Source organism: Callospermophilus lateralis, chromosome 4 (assembly GCF_048772815.1).
Source record: "Callospermophilus lateralis isolate mCalLat2 chromosome 4, mCalLat2.hap1, whole genome shotgun sequence".
Classification (NCBI taxonomy): Eukaryota; Metazoa; Chordata; class Mammalia; order Rodentia; family Sciuridae; genus Callospermophilus; species Callospermophilus lateralis.
Genome location: NC_135308.1, coordinates 121,741,705 through 121,764,179, shown reverse-complemented (window position 1 = coordinate 121,764,179; position 22,475 = coordinate 121,741,705). Strand labels below are relative to the sequence as shown.

At 40.2% G+C, this 22,475-nt stretch overlaps 1 protein-coding gene across 4 annotated transcripts in view; it reads left to right on the top strand.

Annotated features, from left to right (window-relative positions):
- The window catches only part of Ptprb (protein tyrosine phosphatase receptor type B), a 119,955-nt gene extending 98,483 nt beyond the window's left edge, over positions 1 to 21,472 (top strand). For 2 of the 4 annotated variants that reach the window (XM_076854865.1, XM_076854867.1), the window contains 7 exons: positions 273 to 349; positions 2,172 to 2,306; positions 3,678 to 3,800; positions 3,986 to 4,149; positions 5,870 to 6,005; positions 12,509 to 12,629; positions 15,698 to 21,472. In XM_076854865.1, the coding sequence (XP_076710980.1) occupies positions 273 to 349; positions 2,172 to 2,306; positions 3,678 to 3,800; positions 3,986 to 4,149; positions 5,870 to 6,005; positions 12,509 to 12,629; positions 15,698 to 15,720 (779 nt within the window). In that variant the 3' untranslated portion in view covers positions 15,721 to 21,472. Of the gene's footprint in view, positions 1 to 272; positions 350 to 2,171; positions 2,307 to 3,677; positions 3,801 to 3,985; positions 4,150 to 5,869; positions 6,006 to 12,508; positions 12,630 to 14,762; positions 15,001 to 15,697 lie in introns of those variants that run through there. The other 2 variants (XM_076854863.1, XM_076854866.2) reach the window with 2 other exon arrangements.
- Positions 21,473 to 22,475: the final 1,003 nt, after the last annotated feature.

Sequence of the window (22,475 nt, the reverse complement as noted above, 5' to 3'; positions counted from 1 at the left end):
TTTGGCAAGTGTCATTAACATTGCAAAGGAAGGTACAGTTGGGGCTACATATTGTCTCCTGTGCCTGATTGTCTCCTGTGCCACCTGTGCAACATGGGGCAGGTTAGTTATCATATCTGAGCCTCACCTGTAAAATGGAGATAAAAACAACTCCTTATGACTGTTGTGGAGATCAGAGATAAGAGACCTCAGATACCATATGCTACCAAAAAAAAAAAAAAAAATGCCACCCCAGCATGTAGCAACAAATCTCTCAACAAACTTCCTTCCAGATGATGCCTCGAGAGTGAAGCTGTCCAACGTAGATGATGACCCGTGCTCCGACTACATCAATGCCAGCTATGTCCCAGTAAGTAGCCACTAACCAAGAGATGAAGCTTTGACTGGTGGCTATACTGGAAATACCTCTCCTCTTGCATGTTCCCACTGCCCTCAGGTCTGGAAACATTTTTAGATTTGTAGAAGACCATGTCTGATTGCCATAAAATGCAGGCATTTCAATCCAATCACTGCTGAGCCCCATTTTTCACAATGGCCGCAGTAATATGCAATGACCATCCACCCAGGATACATTTCCAATGGTTGTTTTCTCTGCCACCCTTTGACAAGATCCATGGAAGATGGACCTCCACTGCTAAGGCTGTCTTACTAGGGAAGTCCATCTTGTTATTTGAATTTCTGAAAACCACAGACACACCTCAAAGGTTGTGTCAAACTTTTGGACTTTGATCCTGGCTAGCATCTTGCCAACTTCCTTCAGCACATTGCAGCAGAAGAAGTTCAAAGCGTCAAATTTGAATCCCACTTCTATCCCTTGCTGGTTTACCAGGTCTCCATTTCCTTTTCTGAAAACTTAGGGTAATTATACTTCCTTCAAACCATCATTCATTCACTCAATAAGCACCAATTAATTAAGTGCTAACTGTAGGTCAAACACTGAGCCGTGTACAAGGATAAGATGAGATCCTGACCCTAAAGGAACTACCAGGACAGGAAAATACAAGGCAGTGCCAGTAGAAACTGGTAGAGCTGTGCTTCTCCACCATCACCATATATCAGCACCATCCAGGGACCTTGTTAAAAGGCAGAATGAGTCAGCAGCACTGAGGTGGCACCTGGGATTCTTTCTGACAAGGTCCTGTGTGATCCCATTGCTGGTGGCCAGAGGACCACTCTTTGAATAGTGAGAGGGTAGAGGTTGCCACAGATCATCAAAGAGGAGAATATCACCCAGCTGAGAAAAAGAGAAAGGAAGCTCAGTGGAGCCGACCAACCCCCTAAGGATACGTAGGGAGTGTTTGGTGGGTGGGGTTCCCAGTGGCAGAGGTGACAGAACTTGGAGACCCTGTGGATAGATGAGGAGAGAAAGCTACTCCAACCAAGATTTACAGGTAATTTTGCATTGCTGGGAGTGCAGGGTGAGTGCAAAGAAAGATCCTAGCTCATAGAATTATGGTTAGTATTAAATAGTGTCTGTGGAAGTCCTGACCCACAGCACACTGTTTGGTGGAACTGCCACAAACAGTGGTTAAGCTTCTCTTGTGTAGCTAGGAGCAGTGATGTGAACCTGTCACCTCAGCAACTCAGGAGGCTGAGGCAGAAGGATGGCAAGTTTGAGGCCAGGCTGAGCAACTTAGAGAGACCATGTCTCAAAAAAAAAAAAAAAAAAAAAGAAGAAGAAGAAGAAGAAGAAGAGAAGAGAAAAGAAAAAGGGCTTGGGATCTAGCTTAGTGGTAGAGTGCCCTGGGTTCAGTCACCAGGGAGACAGACAGACACACACACACACAGAAATCTTCCCCTTCGTGACATCAAATTATTGTATTATCAGTTATCCCAAATAACAAAAAGTCAGTTCCTCAAACAGTTTACACACACACACACAATCACATAATTGAGGTGAAGGGTTTTTGAGATCACTGCCTAAGTCCTCCATTTGCCTTTTAGAATAGACCCAGCCTGATTAAGGGAAGTTTAGCTCTTAACAATAGTTCAATGTTCTGGCCTTTGTCCTTCCTGCTTTCAAGCCTTGACACTTGTGTAAGTATCTTTCTCTCGAGTCAGGGTCCTGGCAGAGACCTCCAGATCATCTGATCTGCAGAGCTGACTCTTTGTTTACAGTTCTGAAGAGGCCCATTGTTCCCAGCTTTTCCATATTGTAAATTCATCCACAGGGCAACAACTTCAGAAGAGAATACATCGCTACTCAGGGACCGCTTCCTGGCACCAAGGATGACTTCTGGAAAATGGTGTGGGAACAGAACGTTCACAACATTGTCATGGTGACCCAGTGTGTTGAGAAGGGCCGGGTGAGTGAACAGCCGCCCTGACTTCCCACCTTTGCTTTTCACCATCCAGATGGAATTCACACCTGCCCCCATCCCGACCCCAGTCCAAAGCTGTACCCCATGAAACAAAATACAGATGCTTGAGAATGTTGTTAGTTAATTAAGCCACTCAGTTGTGAAAGGCTCTGACGGGAAATCCAGGTGATTCCAGTTCTTCTTCTGAGTTTGAAGTTTCTGTCAAAGCTTTCTCCCCATGAGGTCTGGGATTGTCAGAAGTGGCCATGACACTGTCAGAAAGAGTGCCTAGCCTCATCTGCTCCATCCTTTGGAGCACAGCTAGGGAAGAGAGACTGCAAGAGTCAAGGGGCCTGTCCCTGCTCTCAAGAAAGAAGTAGGCTGTGTCAGCAGAGGCAAAGCAAAAATTATCTGGACAAATCATGCAAACCTCTTATACAGCACTTAGATTCCTCTACTTCATATGGTTAATTTTAGGATTAAAAGTGAAATCACATATGAAGTACTTAATAAATACATGTTGGATTTCCAAATGTCTCTTAGGTCATTCATGGTGCAGTGAGACATGTATGTCCTCAACAAAACTAGCTTAGTTTAATATAGAGACACATATTAACTATATGGTTAATGGGACAACTAAAATATGTATGTAACCATATAAATATTTTGAATGTGAAACCTAGAAATTTATTCTGTCTTTACACCTGGATGCCTTATCATAATTACTAGAATAAAAGCCATGTACACAGGATTCAATATACATATCTACATACACGAATACATAGTCCTAACAGATACACATAACTTATAAAACATCCGCTTACAAATAAATGTATAAATACTCCCGGACAAAATGCAAAAATAAATAAATAGTGTCCACAGTCCCCTCTCTCCTTTCTTTGCATATGAAAAAACAAGCTTAGCTAATGATTCTGACTTCTCAAAGATCTCTTGGCAATATGGCCCAAGCTAGAAAATTGATAAAAATATGAACAAAACAGAGCCAGGAAGACAATGCCTCCCCCTGCTTGACTGGATCATTCTTCAAAAAGAGCAGTAAATAAATTGTAAGTCCTGGTTTATCTGCTAGTGGGACTGGAATGCTGAAGAAATCAATAATTATAAAAAAAAACCTCAAGCCACAAAACACTGTGCTGGAGAGGTAAAGGAATCCAGTGGGTGGTGGTGGGGGAGCTCCTTGTGCAATGTCTCCCTGTCCCTTGGAGCAGTCGCCCATCTTCAGTACTGACCTTGAGCAGGTTAATTGCTCCAATTGTTTTAGATCCTAACTCATAAAGGCATTTAGAGGAGGGAAAGTCCAGTTTCTCACGGGAGTTGTTTCCCAACTCACTTTTTTTTCTGTCTGTCTTCTTCTAGGTAAAGTGTGATCATTACTGGCCAGCGGATCAGGACTCCCTCTACTATGGGGACCTCATCCTGCAGATGCTCTCAGAGTCTGTGCTGCCTGAGTGGACCATCAGGGAGTTTAAGATATGCAGTGTATGTTAGTTTGCTTCACTTCATTCAATCACTCCACTTGGAAAGATGGAGATCTGTGACTCTTACTTTTGTGGGTTCCTCTTTAGCTATAGTTTCAGCCCACAGACGTTCTCACATGGCACAGTTGTCAAATTTGAGTCTGCAGTGGGCCATTCCTCTGATTATCCTGCTCTCTGCTCTTATAGGAGGAGCAGCTTGATGCAAACAGACTCATCCGTCACTTTCACTATACAGTGTGGCCAGACCACGGAGTCCCAGAGACCACCCAGTCCCTCATCCAGTTTGTGAGAACTGTCAGGGACTACATCAATAGGACTCCAGGTGCTGGGCCCACCGTGGTGCACTGCAGGTATGTGGCAACCTAGGAGACAGTAAAATGGCATCCCTAAAAGGACTGTGCCCCAGAGTCTGAAAAAGGGCACAAACAAGGGGAATGTGGTGGGTGGAAGGTTTGTCTGAGCCAACCAACCTATCAGCCCCGGGAGGATTTCTTACGTCCTTCTTCCTTCTGCTCCCCAACCTCATTCCTCTTCACTGACTTTTCCATTTTCTTCACCTCCCACCTCTCTCCCCCTCACTTTCTATCCTTCTCTCTCCTTCTCTTTCCCTCTTGTTCCTTTTCCTACTGTATGAAATGCAAAATCCTTAAGTGATTTCCATGCCCTTCCCAAGGTCCAGCTCCCCTTCAGAGTTCTCAAGAATTCCCTTCCCATTCCAGCCAGAAGGCGACTGTACACTGTATCCTTGCCTCCTACCATCCTCACTCCTTGGAGTGGCTTCCTTTCTCTCCTCCACCTGTACTAACCTCACGGATCCTTCAGGAGCCCTGATCTGGGCTCCATCCCTTTCTGGTACCATGTCTTTATTGATGCTGCTGTAACAAACCACCACAGACTGAGTTAACTTATAAACAATAGAAATTTACTTATTGCAGCTCAGGAGGCTGGGAAGTCCAAGATCAAGGTGCTGACAGATTCAGTATTTTTGGAGGGTTCTTTCTGATTCCAAGACAGTGCCTCCCTGCTGTGTCTTCCAGGAAGGAGGACAGGATTTGTCCTCACAGGAAGGAACAGAAAGGCAAAAAGACCTAGCTATTTTCCTGCAGCCCTATTATAAGAGACTAATCTCATCTATAAGGGTGGAGCCTCAGGGCCTAAGCACCAGCTTGGGAGACACAAACCTTCCAGGCCCAGCATAGCACTTGCCATCTGCAGACCCAGTTTTGCTCTTAAATTTCTGTTCTATCCTCATTTCTCTTTGCTTCGTATAGTCTGTCCATAAAATCAACTTAACAAGCTCTCTCTCTCTCCCCCTCTCTCTCTCTCTCTCTCTCTCTCTCTCTCTCTCTCTCTCTCTCTCTCTCCCCCTCTCTCTCTGGGGAGCCTGGTGTTTAGCTAATTAATGTTTGCAACAACACTTTGATAGCCCTAACTGAATGGCACTAATAAATAAAGAGCCGGGGAATTGCTACAGTAAGAGAAATGTCAAGTGCACTAATTTTCTCCCAATCAGCACAACACCCCAGGAGCCCTGAGTTTATATATTATTGGAATGCCAACACTTTTAATGGGAATGTGAGGCACTCAAGGACTTCCTGCTTTCCGAAGAATGACAGGCATTTCATCCAGAATCACTGGAGAACTGTTCTTGTTTATCTGATTGTCAACCTACATAATAACCAGAGGGAAATTCTCCAAAGAATAATAATCTTTATCTGGGAACAGTGCAACATTGCCGTGGGAAATGTAGCATAGTAAACAATGGGTGTGTTCAAAGAGGTTGAGGCAAGGGAAAGTTTTAAAGCAAGAGAGAGAGATTTATATATGCTACTTGGACACAAAGTTCATTGGTCTTGGAGACCTGAGCAAGAGTTGGTATCAGCATTTTGTGGAAGTGCTGGTGTCCTGTCCAGAGCTTCATATCTGAATTGCTGCAGGCTTAAAGAATATGATAAACCTTGTTACAAAATTGGTGGGTACCTGAAAGGTAGGCAAAGCATCAGGTGCATGTCAACAAAAAGGAAAAGCCAATTTAATAAAAGGCTGAATCTTCCTGCACATCTCTTCTAGTGCTGGTGTGGGTAGGACTGGAACCTTTATTGCGTTGGACCGAATCCTTCAGCAGTTAGACTCCAAAGACTCCGTGGACATTTATGGAGCCGTGCATGACCTAAGACTTCACAGGGTTCACATGGTCCAGACTGAGGTAAGAATTACAGGCTGAAGGACACAGTGCACCCTTCTCCTGCCCCCTAAAATGTCCAGGGCTTTCCTCTGACCAGGGGAAATAACTATGACACATGAGGAAGAGAAAGAGAACTGAACATAGACATTTTCCAAGACTTGTTATTTTGTAACAAATCTCAGTGACCTTGAGGATAACGTATGCCCTTATTTTTACTGAGATGGTTGCTCTGCTCAGAAAAGAATTTAATTTCAGTGGGTAGGAAGAAAGATGATTATTTTAAAAAACAGTGCATTGTACATAGGGAAAAAGGCTAGGCCAACCCATCTTGGAACTCATGTTCAGATAGGCTGGTATGAGTACAAGAACTTCATTAGTGAAGAGGAATAAGATTCCAATCTCTTCTCTACCTACCCACCTGACCAGCTCTACCTGCACCTGCATCTCAGGAGACACCAAGGGACTCTATGTACCTTGCTAAATGCTTCTATTTGTAAGCATTTTGACATTTGCAGATTACTTTTGAATATGTTATCCCATTAAATTTTCATAATACCAAGTAAAAAAGGTATTACATTCCATTTCCAGCCTAGAAAATTGAGATCCAGATGCTTATGAGCTTTGCACAAAGCCCATAGATATGAGGCTACCACTCTGGCTTGGACCCTGTTCTAGAAAATCCTAGGCCCTTGAGTATCAAGTCACAGCCTCAGGGTTAGCAGTTTGCCCCCCAACCCCCACCCCATATACCAAGCATGTCTTTCTCCGACATGAGCAACTTCCCAGGCTCAAGTGCTCTTACTCTTGGGTTTCCCAAGTTTTTCCTCAAGTATCTCTGCAAAAATTCTCTTTGTAAAAAAGAAAAAAAAAAAGATTTCCATGGATAAAAAGTTCTATCTACATGCTAATATCTCTCCTCTTAAGTCATAGTAAACGTGGAAACTACACAGGCGGCAGCGATTAAAAAAATGGTGGTGGGGGGGGCAGATCCTGCAGCAGAGAGTCCCTGTGGGCTTCATTAGCCCACTATTCCCCAAACCACGGTGTCCCCTGAATTCTTTTCTAACACAGCACATTTTAATGTCCAGCAGAACTCTCATTATGTCTTTATTCAGCAAAATACTGACGTCATTGCCTCCTGCAGACCGCACCCATTCCCTGATCTCTCCAAGCTGGAGAACAATCTATCCACTGTATCTTGAATATTGTATTATGAAATTGTTCAAAATTACACAGAACTGGGGTTGCGGGGTGTAGATCATCCATAGAATACTTGCTTGGTATGCACAAGGCACTGGATTGGATCTCTGGCACTGAAAAAAATAATGTCCACAAAACTAGAGAAATAGTATTAGGAGGTTTCATGTGCCCAAACCCCAAACTTCTACAATTATCAGAATTCTGTGTTATTTTCTCATCTATATCCTACATACACTGTTCCCCTACCCTGTCCCCTTTAAAATAGTTTAAAGCAAATCCTGCTTATCATATTATGACCACCACTGCATTTATTATACCTAACGATTTGAACTATAATTCTAAATTTCATCTAATCAACACTTAAATGTCCCTAATTATCTTTTAGAAAAAATATTTCTTGTAAAAAAATAATAATAGCTGATTTTCATTAAAATCCAAATAAAGTCCACACATTTTATTTGGTTGTAGTTTCTTTAAAATCATTCTTTAATCTATGAGAATCCTCCCTCCCATGTCTTTTCCATGACATTTAACCATCAGGAAACCAGCTCATTTGTTCCATAGATTTCCCACATTCTGGATGTAGCTAGTTGCTTCATGGGTATTGTGTTTGTTCCTTGTGATTTTTCATCAGCTGATTGTTAAATCACCTGCTTTGAGGATGGTGTGAGCACTTGCGGTTGCCCCAGGTGACCGGGTAGATCATTTGCCTATGTCTCGCTGTGGCACAGTCTAAACTAACAGTGGGTTCCTGGGCCATGGGCTGAGCCATTCATCATCAGGGTCTCCTTAACCTTTTGCTTAATGGCTTTAGCAGTCACTTATGATCACTGTCTAATTCATTAAGAGTTGAAAAATTATATCTTCCTGTGTCAGAATTGTTATCATTCAGTGTTTTTCTCAAGAGTACATGATCCAAGAAGATAGGAACTTGTTTTCCTTCTCTATATCATCTTTTTTTTAAAAATCTGTTCAATGAGTGAGCAAATATCCCACAATTGGTTTGCTAAAAAGTCAGCCTCAGTATTTCATTATTAGTTTATTGTTGCTTCCACAAACTCTGACCATAATTAACTTGTAATTTGGGGGCAAAGAAGCTATCATGTTTTACATTTTAAGTAATCTGAGAGCGCTACGTGAGTGTGTGTGTGTGTGTGTGTGTGTGTGTGTGTGTGTGTGTTTTCAGGCTTCCTAGTTACTGTCAGAGACTTCTTGGGTCATGTGCAGGAATTCTATCACAAATGCCACTGGCTGATTTTCAGAGCAGAGGTAGCTGCAATGTGCCAAAGTTCCTCCTCCTCCTCCTCCTCAGAAACAATGCCTTCCTTTCCTGGTTCTCTCCTCCTCTCACCTCTCTGATGATTCTGTGGCTTTGCTTCTTAACTGGTCTTCTCACTATTTGGGTTCCTCATAGTTCTGTCCTCAAAGCATGGCTCTGTTTCTCTCAACCTTCATTCTTTGTGATGTCGTTCATTTTGAGGCTTCAAGAACCACAAATGTGCTCCTTTCTTCCAAATCTAATGCTCCTTCCCTGGCACCCACTTAAGGACCTGCCTATCAGACAGTTCCACCTGGAGGCCTTATAGCCACCTCAAACTCAAAATGCTAATACCAAACTCACTCATCTTTCCTTGAAAACGACAACAGAAACAACAGAGCAGCATTCCTGCTCTTGTACCTTCCAAATGCCATTAATATTGTTGCCACCCATGTGTCTGCCCAAGCCAGGGAGCAGACTTCTTTTCCTCCAGTTCCCACATCCAGGCGGTCAGGAAGCCCTGTCAGTTCCACCCAAAATCTTTCTCTTTGTTCTAGTCCCTCCCCTACTGCCACCCCTTGCTCAAACCATTGTTAACTCTGGATGGACCTATTGTGATGGCCTGTTACCTCCAAGTGGGGCTCCTATCTCCAGCTTCTCCCCTAACAGCTCTTCATTACCACTGCCACTATCAAAGTTCAACGCCTGCGTAAAAATCCTGAGAAGTTCCCATTGCTTGTAAATTGAACTTAAAATTCTTATCCTTATGCACAAACTTCTTTATAACCCGGCCCTGGCTTACTTCTCCAGCTTCATGTCTACCCATCTATTCTACATGATGTCCATGTAACAGACATCAATACCAAGTTCTGTTAAAATTAAGGAAGTTTTCCTCCCTGGGCCAGAATGAACTTTGTTTCTTTCAATCACGATGAAATAAACATTGCAGTAAGATAGGAATTTTCTTTCTCCCTTTTTGCCTGGTCAAACAAAATCCCAACCAATATTCAATAATTTCTGTTTTGCTTGAAGTCTCTGCAGAAGTTGAACATTTTCTATAGTCTCTGAATCCCCAGCCCCCAAACTGGGCTGACTTACTTGGAAATGGAAATGGGTGCAGAAGGATTTAATCCACAAGTGAGCTCCAGGGAGGTCAACGGTTCCGCAAAGGAGAAAGGACATTCTGAGCCCTTGTGTTATTTTACTGGGTCCATGGTGACAGTTAACCTTGACATTCTTATATACTGGAAATTTGGGATGTAAAGGAATGCAGGTTGTCACAATTTTTGATGAATATATCAGACAGGATTTCTAAACAAATAGGTATTAGACAGGGGAGTTGCAAATGTGTTCCTCCTTTCAGCCTGCCTTGGGGCAAGTTTGCAGCCTGACTCTGAGAGAGATACGCAGATAGAATAATAACTTGTTAAAGAACATTTGGGCTGGGGATGTGGCTCAAGCGGTAGCGCGCTCGCCTAGCACGCGTGTGGCCCAAGTTCGATCCTCAGCACCACATACAAACAAAGATGTTATGTCTGCTGAAAACTAAAAAATAAATATTAAAATTCTCTTTCTATCTATCTCTATTTAAAAAAAAAAAAAAAAAGAACATTCATATCAGCTTCTCATGAGAAAGACACGCAGGGATGTTACAGGATTAAAGCTCCCAGATTCATTTGGGGACTGTCCTGGAGGTTGCATGACCCATGTAATCTATAGCTCACTCATACCAGAATTCTGTTTCCAGAATATATATGCATTTTCATATTATTTCATCACTTGGAATGCCCTACTTGGTTCAAATGCTTACTAATGTCACCTTTTCTCTCTAGCTTGATACTTTCCTCCCCCAAAAGGAAACTCAAGGGCTTCCTCTTCTATATGAAACTTTTCACACAATTCTATTTTAAGTTTATCATCTTCTAGGTATTTGTTCACATGGCTGCCCTTCTGCTAAACTATGCACTCAGGGACCATGAAAGGTCAGACATGTAATACTGTAAATACTATCCAATACTACAAATACTGGTAAAATTGAATGGAACTGAATGTGTTATTGCCAAACCAAGGCTTTGCCAATTAACATGACATAATTTTTCATGATTTGAGATTCATCTATTAGAATTTTTTTACTTTTCATTAAGAATAAAGTGAGAAGCACATTCAAAATCTGATGGTTTCCGTAGTAATCATTTCCAAAGGGACACTCTATTGGGAAAAGAATTTATATTTAAGACAAGGCAAATAAATGGATATTAACTAGTTTCAAAGCCCACAGTGGACCATTGCTGAAGAATTTATTAATAGGCCATGGCATAGATATAATAGAGTTCATTCACAGTTTAGCTCTAAGGTCCCAAAATAATTTACTCTCCCAGTAGAATTAAAAATAGGAATTATGTTTTGCGTAAGAGGACACAATGAGATGTCAGTCTATAATTTAAAACAGCAAAAAGTCTGTCTTGTACCAACAATAATTCTCAGAATAGTTCTCTTCCTAAATTTTCAAGGTCAAAACACTCATAAAAATGAGTAGGATCTGTGAGTTGAAAGGCAAAGAATAGTTATTAATATTTGTGCAGGCCTCATTTATGATTGATTTGGTTTTCCAATATGTCACAAGGTATTAATTATTCCAGACCTAAATTATAAAGTCTCATGAGAAGATGCCCAGACTGGCTTCTAATAAGGGACAAAGCCTACCAATCCATAACAACAAGCACTGGTCCACTTTGAAAAATTGTTAGTGAGAGGAGATTTTTTTTTTTAGTCTTATTTTGTATCTCAAACCTTTTAATTACTATTGACTACACTGATTGCTTTAAACATGCAATCCAGAAATATTTTTCAGTATTCATGTAACAGACATCAATACCAGGTCTTTTTTTTTTTTTTTTTTTTTTGCCGGGGGGGGGGGGGTGGTGGTTACTGGGGCTTATACCCTTTAATGGAAGAAAAAAACAAAACAAAGATGTTATCTGTGGGGAGACTTTGGGCTCCTTGTTTTCTAGATGGAGAAACAGGCTGAGAAGCCTCACAGTTAAGCCAGGACCTGATAGAGGCTAAGCACCCAGTCTCCTCTGTGTGCTCCCCTCTTATCCTTCTTGCTCCCTGGGCTCTGAGCAATCATCACATCATTAAGGGGAGCCCTAGGCCAAGCATGAAGTCCACACAGACATCCTCTCCCTCATCAGAAAGCTTAGTTGTTGGTAAGGAAGGGTCTCCATGCACAAATTGGCTGCCTGTGGCTAAGACACTGGTGTCAGTGCAAGACTTTAAGGTGTCTTCAGGCTCCAAAGCACCGACTTTTCTATATTTGTTTATGTTTCTAAAGTAGTTAATCCTCACATAACTGACAGGCGGGTCCTTCTCACTAGGTAACCCTCTGGGATTCTCTGCAGTCAGCCAGCATCTTTGAGATTCCTGCCTGAGCCAGACTCAGGTGCTGATTGAACAGAGCTGGACAAAGGCTGACCTTGCAAAAACTGACATACCTCCTTTTTCTCACTCTATCTGCAAAACAAGGGGAACAAAACAAGCATGCTGTAAAATTATCTTCTCATAAGAAAATCCATGTAGTGAAAACATGAAGTTGGAGGCCCATCCCCCTGGGTCAAATCCTAGGGCTCCATTTCTGAGCTGTGTGACCTTAGAGAAGTTAATGAACTTCTCAGTCTCAGTTTATATTGATAATTATATACTTGACAAGGTTGTTTAACTCATGAAATGAGATGACTATGAAGAGTGCATAGCTTATGTTTGGCGTTCATTCATCTATTTAATTCTCAAATTACCGATTGCCTAGACCTCGTTCTAGGTATTCACGGTACATGCTGTATCGATATGCGTCATGTAAAAGAAATTAATAAACACCCCCTGCCCATTACCATTCTTCTCTTTTCAATGATTAAAAAAAAAATATTCACTCTTTTATGTACCCAGGTGATGATCAAAAGATTTGCTAACTATACAGCACCCTATCACTGTCAGTGTTTTGTGACAGCCCCTCCCCTTTCTTATGCTTGAGAACAGGCCCTCCTCTGATGTGTTTTCTGCTTTTCCATAGTGTCAATACATATATCTACATCAGTGTGTGAGAGATGTCCTCAGAGCAAGGAAGCTACGGAGTGAACAAGAAAACCCTTTGTTTCCAATCTATGAAAATGTGAATCCAGAGTATCACAGAGGTAGGATCTTGTTCATTAGCTTTTAAGTTCATTTTTCAATACTTAGTCAATCTGGAAATTATTAATCACTTAAAGCTCTTTCATTTCTTATTTTACCCAGAAAGTCCCCAAAAAGAATGACAACAGAGGCACAGTTAGGAGGGTACTCCCACATTCGAGCAGCGATTCCAGGAAGAGTTTCTGTCTCCCTAGCCCAGGATGCACTTTACTAAGGAATCAGCTTAACATTCCTTTTTCTAGCAATGAGCCTCACCCCTAAGAAGGATGCATTGAAATCACAATTGAGAGTTCAAGTTGTAAAATTCTTTGGAGAAGAATTTGGCAATCAAGTAATCCGAATCCTTAATATGTTCTTATTTTGTAACACAGTACTTTTCCTGCCACCCTAAATTCAAAAAAAGCTTTATGCATAAATCTTTTCACAGTTAAAAGTTTGAGTGGAGAACACTGTTTAACAAAGGACTGCATTAGATAGCTTTGCATTAGCACAATGAAATACCTGAGGCAGCTAACTTTGTAAAGACCAAGGATTTAGTTAGCCCACATTTGGGGAGCTTCAAGGATATGGTACTGCCATTGGCTCAGTTCTGGGGAGGATCTCGTGGTAAATGGTGGATGGCAGTCACAGGAGTGCATGACAGGAGCAAGCTGTCACATCTTAAGCTAGGAAGTGAGAGAGCTGGGTGGGGCCACCTTAGGCAACTATAACAACCTTTTCAAAAGAAGGAGTCCCCTGAGAACTACCTCCCAAGGGCACACTCCCAAAGGTCTAAGGACCCCCAGCTAGGCCCCACCTCCCAAAAATACTATCACAGTATTTCCTAACACTGCCACCGTGCAGACCACTCCTTCAGTCACAGTGGACCCTTGGTGGTGCAAACCATATTCAAACCACAGCAAGGACTAAGTACCATGGTGTATCACTTCATAGAATAGGACGTTGGCATTAAGAATGAAGGGCTTGCCTAGCATGTGTGAGGCACTGCATGAAAAAACAAAGCCCATCAACAACAAAAAGAAAAGAACAAAAAGAATGAGGGACTTAGGTTTAGCCTGGTGGTGAATGCCTGTAACCAGATTCTTGGGAGACTGAGGCAGGAGAATGGCAAGTCTGAGGTCAGCCTCAACAACTTAGTGAGACCTTGTCTCAAAACAAAAATAAAAAGGTCTGGGAATGTAGCAGGGGCTATAAAGTGCCCCTGGATTCAATCCCCAGTATCGGGAAAAAAGAAGGTCTTGGGTCATAGCTTAGTGATAGAGCACTTGCCTAATATGGGTGAGGCCCTTGGTTTGCTCTCCAGCACCACAAAAGAAAAAGAAAAGTCAAGAATTTTATAGATAGAGATATATTTAGATGAAATCTCACTACATTGCCCACTGGCCTCCAACTCTTGGGCTCAAGCAATTCTCTTTCTTCAGCCTCCTAGTAGTTATGACTATAGGTATATACCACCTCACCTAGCTTAAGAATGTTATTTTTTAATATATTACAGTAATATCGATATTCTTACATATAAGTTGTCTTAGTCCATTTTGTGTTGCTATAGCAAAATATCTGAGACTGTGTACTTTAAAAAGAAAAGAGGATCGGGCCAGGGAGGTAGTTCAGTGAAGGAGTACATGCTTAGCATGCTCAAGTCTTCTCAGCATAGAAAGAAAGAAAGAGAGAGAGAGAGAGAAATGATTTTTATTTCACTCCTAATTCTTGAGGCTAAAAGTCCAAGATTGGGCAGACATTATATGATGAGAAAGGGACCAAGAAGCTGGGGAGGAGCAAAGCTTAAAACAGCCTACTCTTGCAGGAACTCAGCCACTCCTGCGAGACCTAACCCACAGAGAGACCAGCATCAATTCTTTCACCTGGGCAGTGAGGACCTGGTCACGTCCCACTAGACCCCACTAGTCCTTCCACCTTTCAGAATTGTTACTCTGGGGACCAAGCCTCCAAGACTTGAACCTTTTTCATGATAAACCACATCAAAACCATAGCATAAGTTAAATAATAGATGCAGAATGTAAAACAAAAACAAAGCGTGAAGGGCAAGATCAGGAGAAAATGCAGTAGTAAAATACATTTCTCTGAACAATAGAAAAATATGTGATTTTTCTCTTCTATTTTTATGTATATTCTAGAACAAGCATGTAACACTTCCAAATAAAAAATTTAGCAGAAAAAAATTACAAGTACTTCTTTGATCAAACAATGACTGATTGCTAAGAGAATGATCTTCATGCCTTGTCTGACTCTAGGCCATCATTAATAATGACCTAAGCTATCACATAGACTGATTGCAAATGTGAGCATGCATTATATTGGTTAGATCTGTTTCTACCTACTAGCAACTTTTACTCCAGGAGGACTGAGAGCTACCTAAAATCAGATAATTTTCCTTTGACAAACATTATTTCAGACCTGTCTTATCTTCATTTCTAAATGACCTTAAGTTGGCAATGCCTCTTAATGTCTTAATGTTTCTTTTATTGAGTCCTCTGTACCCGCTATACCAACCAGCTTGCCTATGTGTTGAATAGTTAATAATCTGTAAAGCACAAATAGAGACCTACTATTTAGAGGAGTCTTTGTAAATCAGATAATCTTTTGTATTATGAATAATTACCCCCTAATTTATCTGTATAGTAAATTATGGAGAACGCTCTGGGGGATCTTAGAGGTTCCTTTGTCTTGCTTTGATCTTTTTTTTTTAGAACAGTCTTGGGCATGTCTAAAAGAAACTAACTACGGGATAAGATCACCACCAACTTGAAAGCTAAGATTTAGATCCTAGTTGAGGAAAGACCTAGCATTAATGAGCTGGGTGGCCCTGAGTGAGTTACTCTGTCCCTCTGAGCCGGTAACTTTATCTGTAAAGCCAGAGGGCATGGACTCACATCACTCACCCCTTCCAAATGTGATAATCTATTTCTAAATGGAGTGACCTGGCCATCCTCATCCTAAACCATGTTGAGCTTTAGTCATTTCCACTAGTCTTCTGACTTGTCATTTTCACAAACAGAATGACAGTGACGTCCACTGCTGCGGTCTCTAATTACCTTGTCCTCCCTTTCAGATGCAGTCTATTCAAGGCATTAAGAATGTACCTGAAGATCTCCTGGATAAAAATTTTTCACTGTGTGATTTTGTTTTAAAAAAATTTGCTTCTTGCCCTGCAGAGGTGCCAACTATTTCTGTCAATACTATGTATAATTTATTAATCTGGAGAATGTTAAAGAATTTATGTAATTTAAAGGTAACAGATATTATTGTACATAGTTGTATTTTGTAGTTTTTCCTGTAAATATGTATTTTTTTTCATAATGTTTAATATTAAGCTTTATATAATACTATTTTTTCACCCAAAAGTGTTCATGGCTTGTTCTACATAAACCAATTCAACCTGTATGGCAGGATTACTGGTAAAATGGCACTGGAAGTGTTTGCAGAGAAAGATCCCTCGGGCTGTGTGTTTCTTACCTGCTGCAATATTCGCTGGACAGGATAAAGAGCAGGGACTAGAGAGAGCATATAGCATGGCTAGCTTTGCTGCCCTGCTGTCCCAGGAATCTTGAAGTCCACATATGATTCAGATGTTATTAGGATAAATAAAAGTCAAAACAGGATTAGGATAGCGGGAATAATTCTGTGTAGAGCGTATGCTTAGTATGCATTGATCATAAACATGAAAAAAAAGAAAAAATAAAGTACTAGGAGAGGAATTTTTCAGATTCATGCAGCAGACTGCACCAAAGCTGAGCTTTGTCATTTTGACTAAATGAGTTGCTCTCTGCTCTTGCTTCTGCCACAGATTCAAGCCCAAGTAACCAGATCAGGGGCCTTGTGACTTTACTACAAGCTCAGGCTGCAGGGTTGAGGGAATTCCTTGTGTTAAGAAGAATCTCAGCTGTACCCTGACTGGAAACAAAACACACAAAACTCCATCCGTAGTAACTAGAGATAATTTTGCTGCATTCACAGTGTGGAACATGAACATGCTTACCTGCACTGTAACGTTGGCTTGTGGACACACACTGGTCCTTGTCTTATTTCCAGTGGTCTGCTTTCCTGGAGAGGTCATGTTTAGTTTTCCCATGAAAAGATTATGGTGGCAGATTATGCTCTTGGTCAAAGGATCTAATACCAATATTGTCATAGAAACTTCTATAAACATCATATATAGCTAATTAAAAAGCAAACAACAACAAAAACAAAAATGCAGTGGTTTTTAGTGTAAAATTTTCCAAAAGATTTTTATAGTAGATCAATGAAGTCAAAATCTCAAGTCACCTAAAGTTGCATTTAATATAAAAGGCTATACATACTCTACCAAGTTAATCCTCAGTATTTGTGTCTTATTTTTACCATGACAAATTTCAATGAGTCAGGAAATGGGCATTGCCTTTATCAAGGTTCAGTTCTAAGATCCTTTCTGGGAAAAATCATAAAAGCATTTATATGAAATTCTTATGGCTACCTGATAAAACAAACTGGAGATATTTGCCTTTAATTAGAGGTCATAAAGTGATCTCACCAATTCATTGGCAGAAAAAAAATACTTTTTTTTTGTCAAAGTATCTTGCTACCTAACATAAATTTCCATTAATAGCATAACAAGTCTTATTGTGCCTAAAATATTTATATTTATATAACTCTGTACCCAACTTGGGAATTTTTCTGGGGTGATTTGAAGTATCGAAATAGAGGGACACTTCACAAGGATGAATGTGCAGAGTAATAAAAGGATTCAAAGTTTTCCCAGATTCTTTGTGCCCTTGTAAAGTGACAGCATTAGGCTCTGATTCAGGATCAGGGAACTAAATAGCTACTCTAGGAAAGAAACGGAACAACATTTGTGTTAAGTGAGGCAGATGTGCACCAGGAGGGAAACAGAGGTCAGTAACTTAGGAGGTTTGATATCGATGAAGAATCATTTTATCTACACTATAAAGAGAAGCAAGAGGAAAACAAAACATTTTCAAACTAAAATTATTCTGTGCAAAGCACGTTGATACTTGAAGAGAGAAATTCATTTTTGACTTTTCACTCCTTCAGAAAACTTTTAGTAAGGGCCTGCAAACACTACCAGAATCTACATTTCTACCCACATTCATAGAACACATGGTAATAATAAAGTTAGGGCCAATGTCACCATTTTCATTTGAATTTAAAAGAGAACCTGGGCAAGGACTGAGATTACTGAGCCAGTCTAGGGCAGTGGTCACCTTCCAGGGGCCTCTCTCTGGCAAGTAATGAGGCTGCTTCTGTAGCAACCACTGGATCCAAATGATAGAGCAATTGACAGTGCGCAGCCCGGGAGTTACAGTCCTTAACAACCTACACATCTGCAACAGCAAATAACACTCACACACCTGGCAACATCTGAGATAGAATCAGAATTACAGAAATGAATACGAGAAGGGGAAGCTGTACTTTTTTTTAGTCTAATCCAGGAAATATTGATTCCTACTCTACACCTAATTTTAAATCTCCTTAGCAACAAATATTACACTATTCCCTTTTGCTCCCAGGAAGACTAAATACGTAATATAGTTGATCTATTCATTAAATTTAAGAGAAGAAAAAAAAAAAGACTTCCTTGACATTCAGCTCAATTGGATATATTTCCATTTAATTGCATCATGGGGCTGGTCTCCGCAAACATTCCGTTTCCTGTCTTGGTGGGCATCCTGTCTGTGCACCTGTGGGGTACACTTTAATCATCAAGGTTTCCAAGTGGTTTGGAGCTCTCAAATCTACGGAGAGTCCTGTCTTGCATCTTAATCATTATTTATCCAAGTTCCTTATAATTAACTCCTTTAATCTCTTCTCATTAAAGCAATTTTGTATTATCATTAAGTCTTTCTCTGAAAAGCAGCCAGTTTTTCAGCTCTTGAATCAGTTCTTCAGAGATTTGCTTCCCTGTCTGGGCTTGCACATATTTGTCCTAATAACTTCCCAACCCTTAGTCCTCTAAGCCCCATGGCTTGCCCCCTCTCCCTGTCAAATATGTTTGCTCTGCTGGTTGAATGTGATTTTACCTTCTGTTCTTCTTAATGCTTTATACCCATTGGTATAATTTTATAGGCTCCACGGTATAAAAGAGATAACCATGCTCTCATTTTCAAATACTGAAATGCGACAAAACAGTTTGGGATTTGTTTTTTGGCGGGGAGGGTCTTTAATTAATTTTGTTATTACCTCTTGGAAGAAAGCCCAAAATGACATGAAAAAAATAATATGAAGCCATTTAGCAGATGTCCAGCAATACAAAAATAAGACTCAACGTGTTACACTTCACACTCTGATTCTCTTGCCTTGGTGCCTAAGAATCCAGTTTCCTAATTAAATACTCTCCTTACCCTTTGTAACAAAATTATCTGCCATCTACCAAATTCTTGTTCACTTAGCTGTCTGGGAATTACTTGAGGTTGGAATCCTGAAATCCTAAAATTAACAGATCCGCCTGATAGTGAAGGGTCCCATCTGAGACCCAGCTCTTGGGTACTCTGGGATATCAGTTCACACACGTGGACCAAACCAAACCTGACCTAGGAACATGAATAGATGATAAGCTGCTGGCTTATGGTAACTGATCAGCCAAGGTGGAGTGGCCAGAAGGAAAGAATGGTCCTCCTCCAAATGGAATGAGCAAGCTCTCAGTCCTTCCTCATTCCTGAAGAGTCAAGAGTAGAAAATGTCATATTTACCTAAATGTCTTGTTCATTTCCAGAGGATCTTTAGTCTGAGATTTAGAATCACATCAGGCATGCAAAGAATGTTTCACATCAAAGAAAACTGCAAAGCATGACTGCAGGCAGCAAATAAAATGACACAAAGATGGGAAAATATTTGAATAAAAGGAATTGAACCAGACCAAGAAGATAAAGCAGCCTTTCTTCTGTGGCCAGCCATACTGTCCCTTAAAAATCTCCGTCATGTATTTCCATCAGGACATACAAATTGAACATCCTTAATCCAAAACTCTGAAATCCAAAATGCTCCAAATCCAAGAGTTTTTTTTTTAACTAAAACGACACCACAGTGGAAAATTCCACCCTGGCCTTAGGTGATGCATGACAGTCAAAACAACAGGTGCACTAAAAACATTGTATAAAATTATTTTCAAGTCAGGGGCAGCAGCAGAGCACATCTGTAATCCTGGCTCCTTGGGAAGCTGAGATGGGAGAATTGCAAGTTCAAGGCCAGCCTGGGCAACTTATTGAGACCTTGTCTCAAAATATAAAACAAAATGGGCTTAGGATACAGCTCAGTGGTAGAGTACTTGACTAGCACATCCAAAGCTCTGGGTTTAATTCCCTTTTCCATTGAAAAAAAACTTTTTAGGCCTGGGTGTCTTGGTGCATGCCTGGATTACAAGTTCAAAGCCAGCCTCAGCAATGGCGAGGCCCTAAGCAGCTCAGTGAGACCCTATCTCTAAACAAAATATAAAATAGGGCTGAGGATGTGGCTCAGTAGTTTGGTGCTCCTCAGTTCAATGCCCAGTACCAAAATTTTTTTTTTTACTTTCCATATTTAGACTTGGGTCCCATTCCCAAGGTAACCATTATATGTAAATACTCTACCATCCCAAAAAAGTGAAATCCAAAATACTTTTGATATTTTACATAAGGAATATTCAACCTGTATTAACCTTTTTGGGGATTCATTTTGACTGTGTTGGCCAGATAATTTATCTGATTAAGCAATTGAACTGATTCATTTAGTTTGTGAATTGACCAGATGTTTGACTAAATTTACTGGTTTTAGGATTCTTTAATTTAATCCACCTTAGATTCTTATAGTGCATGATGATTTTGAAAATGTTTGGCCATTTTAGTTAAAATTCAGGGTAACATTTGATGCAGCCATGATAACAACAAAAATCTGTTCTGTTCTAAAAATGTTTCTAGCAATGAAAGTATTTCTGGCTAAAAGAATACTCTTGACTGGTAGGGAGGCTCCCTTGGAATAAATGTATGTGTTTAATTTTTTTAAAGATTGCCTATATAGATATATTCATTAAATAAGGAAATTGTTGGTGAATGTTCCTAAAATAGAGGTTGATGTAATGGAAATAAAAGATATATTAAAAGATTTACCAAAGATTATTTTTATATCCTATATGCCAATGCACATGATCTTATATAAGGTACCAAAATAAGTTATTCAAAACTGCAAATAATGTCAGACAAATGCAACGTGTCCCTTCTAGAATAGTCACAAGAAGGGTTTGTTATGGCTGTTTTCTGCTTTAAGTAATTTCTTTCAAGAATACCATAATCAAGCTGGGTGTGGTAGCGCATGCCTATAATCTCAGCAACCTGGACTGTTGAAGCTGAAGAAACATACATTCAAGGTTAGCCTCCTCAGCAACTTAGGGAGACCCAATCTCAAATAAAGACAAAAAAAAAAAAAAAAAAAGAACAGGTGATGTGGCTCAATGGTAAAGTGTCCCTGGGTTCAACTCCTAGTACCAAAAGAAGAAGGAGAAATACCACCATCACCCTAACAGCAAACTTTCAGGTATGTTTGAAATGTTGTATTTTGATAGCTGTGCATTGAATAATACCCTACCAAGAAAGAAGCACTTACAATTGTGGCTTTACACAGTTAAAGAGCGTTCATCTGCAAGTGAGGGGGAGGGTCTCAGCCACACTGACAGGAGAGTACACCCATGCTCCTGAAGAATACTTGATCTTTGTTCTTTCACGCAAGACACACAGGTTTATCAATTCTTCAAGGACAAGGACCAAGTCTTTATTCTCCTCTGTACTCCTACCTTGTAGAAAAGAGTTCACAGCTCATAGACATTCTGCATATACTTTTTGAGTGGAAATTTCTGTTGGCCTGATACTTTGGATATGAGATAATATCCAAAAATTCTAATGTCCATGGAGATTCATCCGGCCATTCCTTGAGCTGTGTAAACATTTAGAGTGTAAATAAATACAAAAACTGGATTCACTACATTCTGTAGTAAAGCACTTTTATGCTTTTAAAATCATTTATTCTTTTTCTGCATATCTGATTAAAATGGCAGTAGAATGATTCTGGTTTTTTCATACTGAAGAATCTGCCCATCATAATGTGTTTATAAACAACTTTATTTGGACAAAGAACTTCATTAGTCTATAAATTATGTATGTTCTTAATATATTTTTATATTTGTAACTGTGATTTTAAAAATCTATATAGTATCTTGTGTACATTCTCATTAGTATAGGAATAAAAGTGCCTATTTGTTGAAAAGAAAGTGTCCTGTCTTCTACTTGCCTGCTCTTCATTTATCAATTTTTGTCATCCCTCTGCTCAGGAGAAAGGTCAAAAGTGACTGCTTTTAAATGAGAAAAATCTTGCAGGCCATTATCATAAAGGACATGGCTGTCTTAACCTCTGTTCCCGGAAGTGCAGAGTTGGCCACCTATGGCATTGTGTATATTGTAATAGGCTCTTCAGTGCTGTCCCCAACTAAATTCATGTTTTTAGTTCTTCAGTTCATTAGTAACCAAAATGTCATCGATTACCAACAGTACTGGTGTATCCTCAGAGGCGCTGCCCCAGCTGGGTCGCGGTGAGCCCTTCAGAGACCTTTCACACATTAGTGGACAATGTGACATTTGGTAAAGAGCTGCTGATCCTGCTTCCAGAATTATGATTTTACCCTTTGTCTTTTTCATATTCCAGTTGGAAGATCAGTACCCTTCACAACTCTGGTATTTTATTTTTCTATAACTAACTCCAGGAACCTTTGCTTTAAAACAAGTACAGTAATGGATAAAGAATTACATATAAAATCATTGATTCAAAGCAATCCATTTTAAAACAGTTTCTGGATTCCAATGATTAAGTTA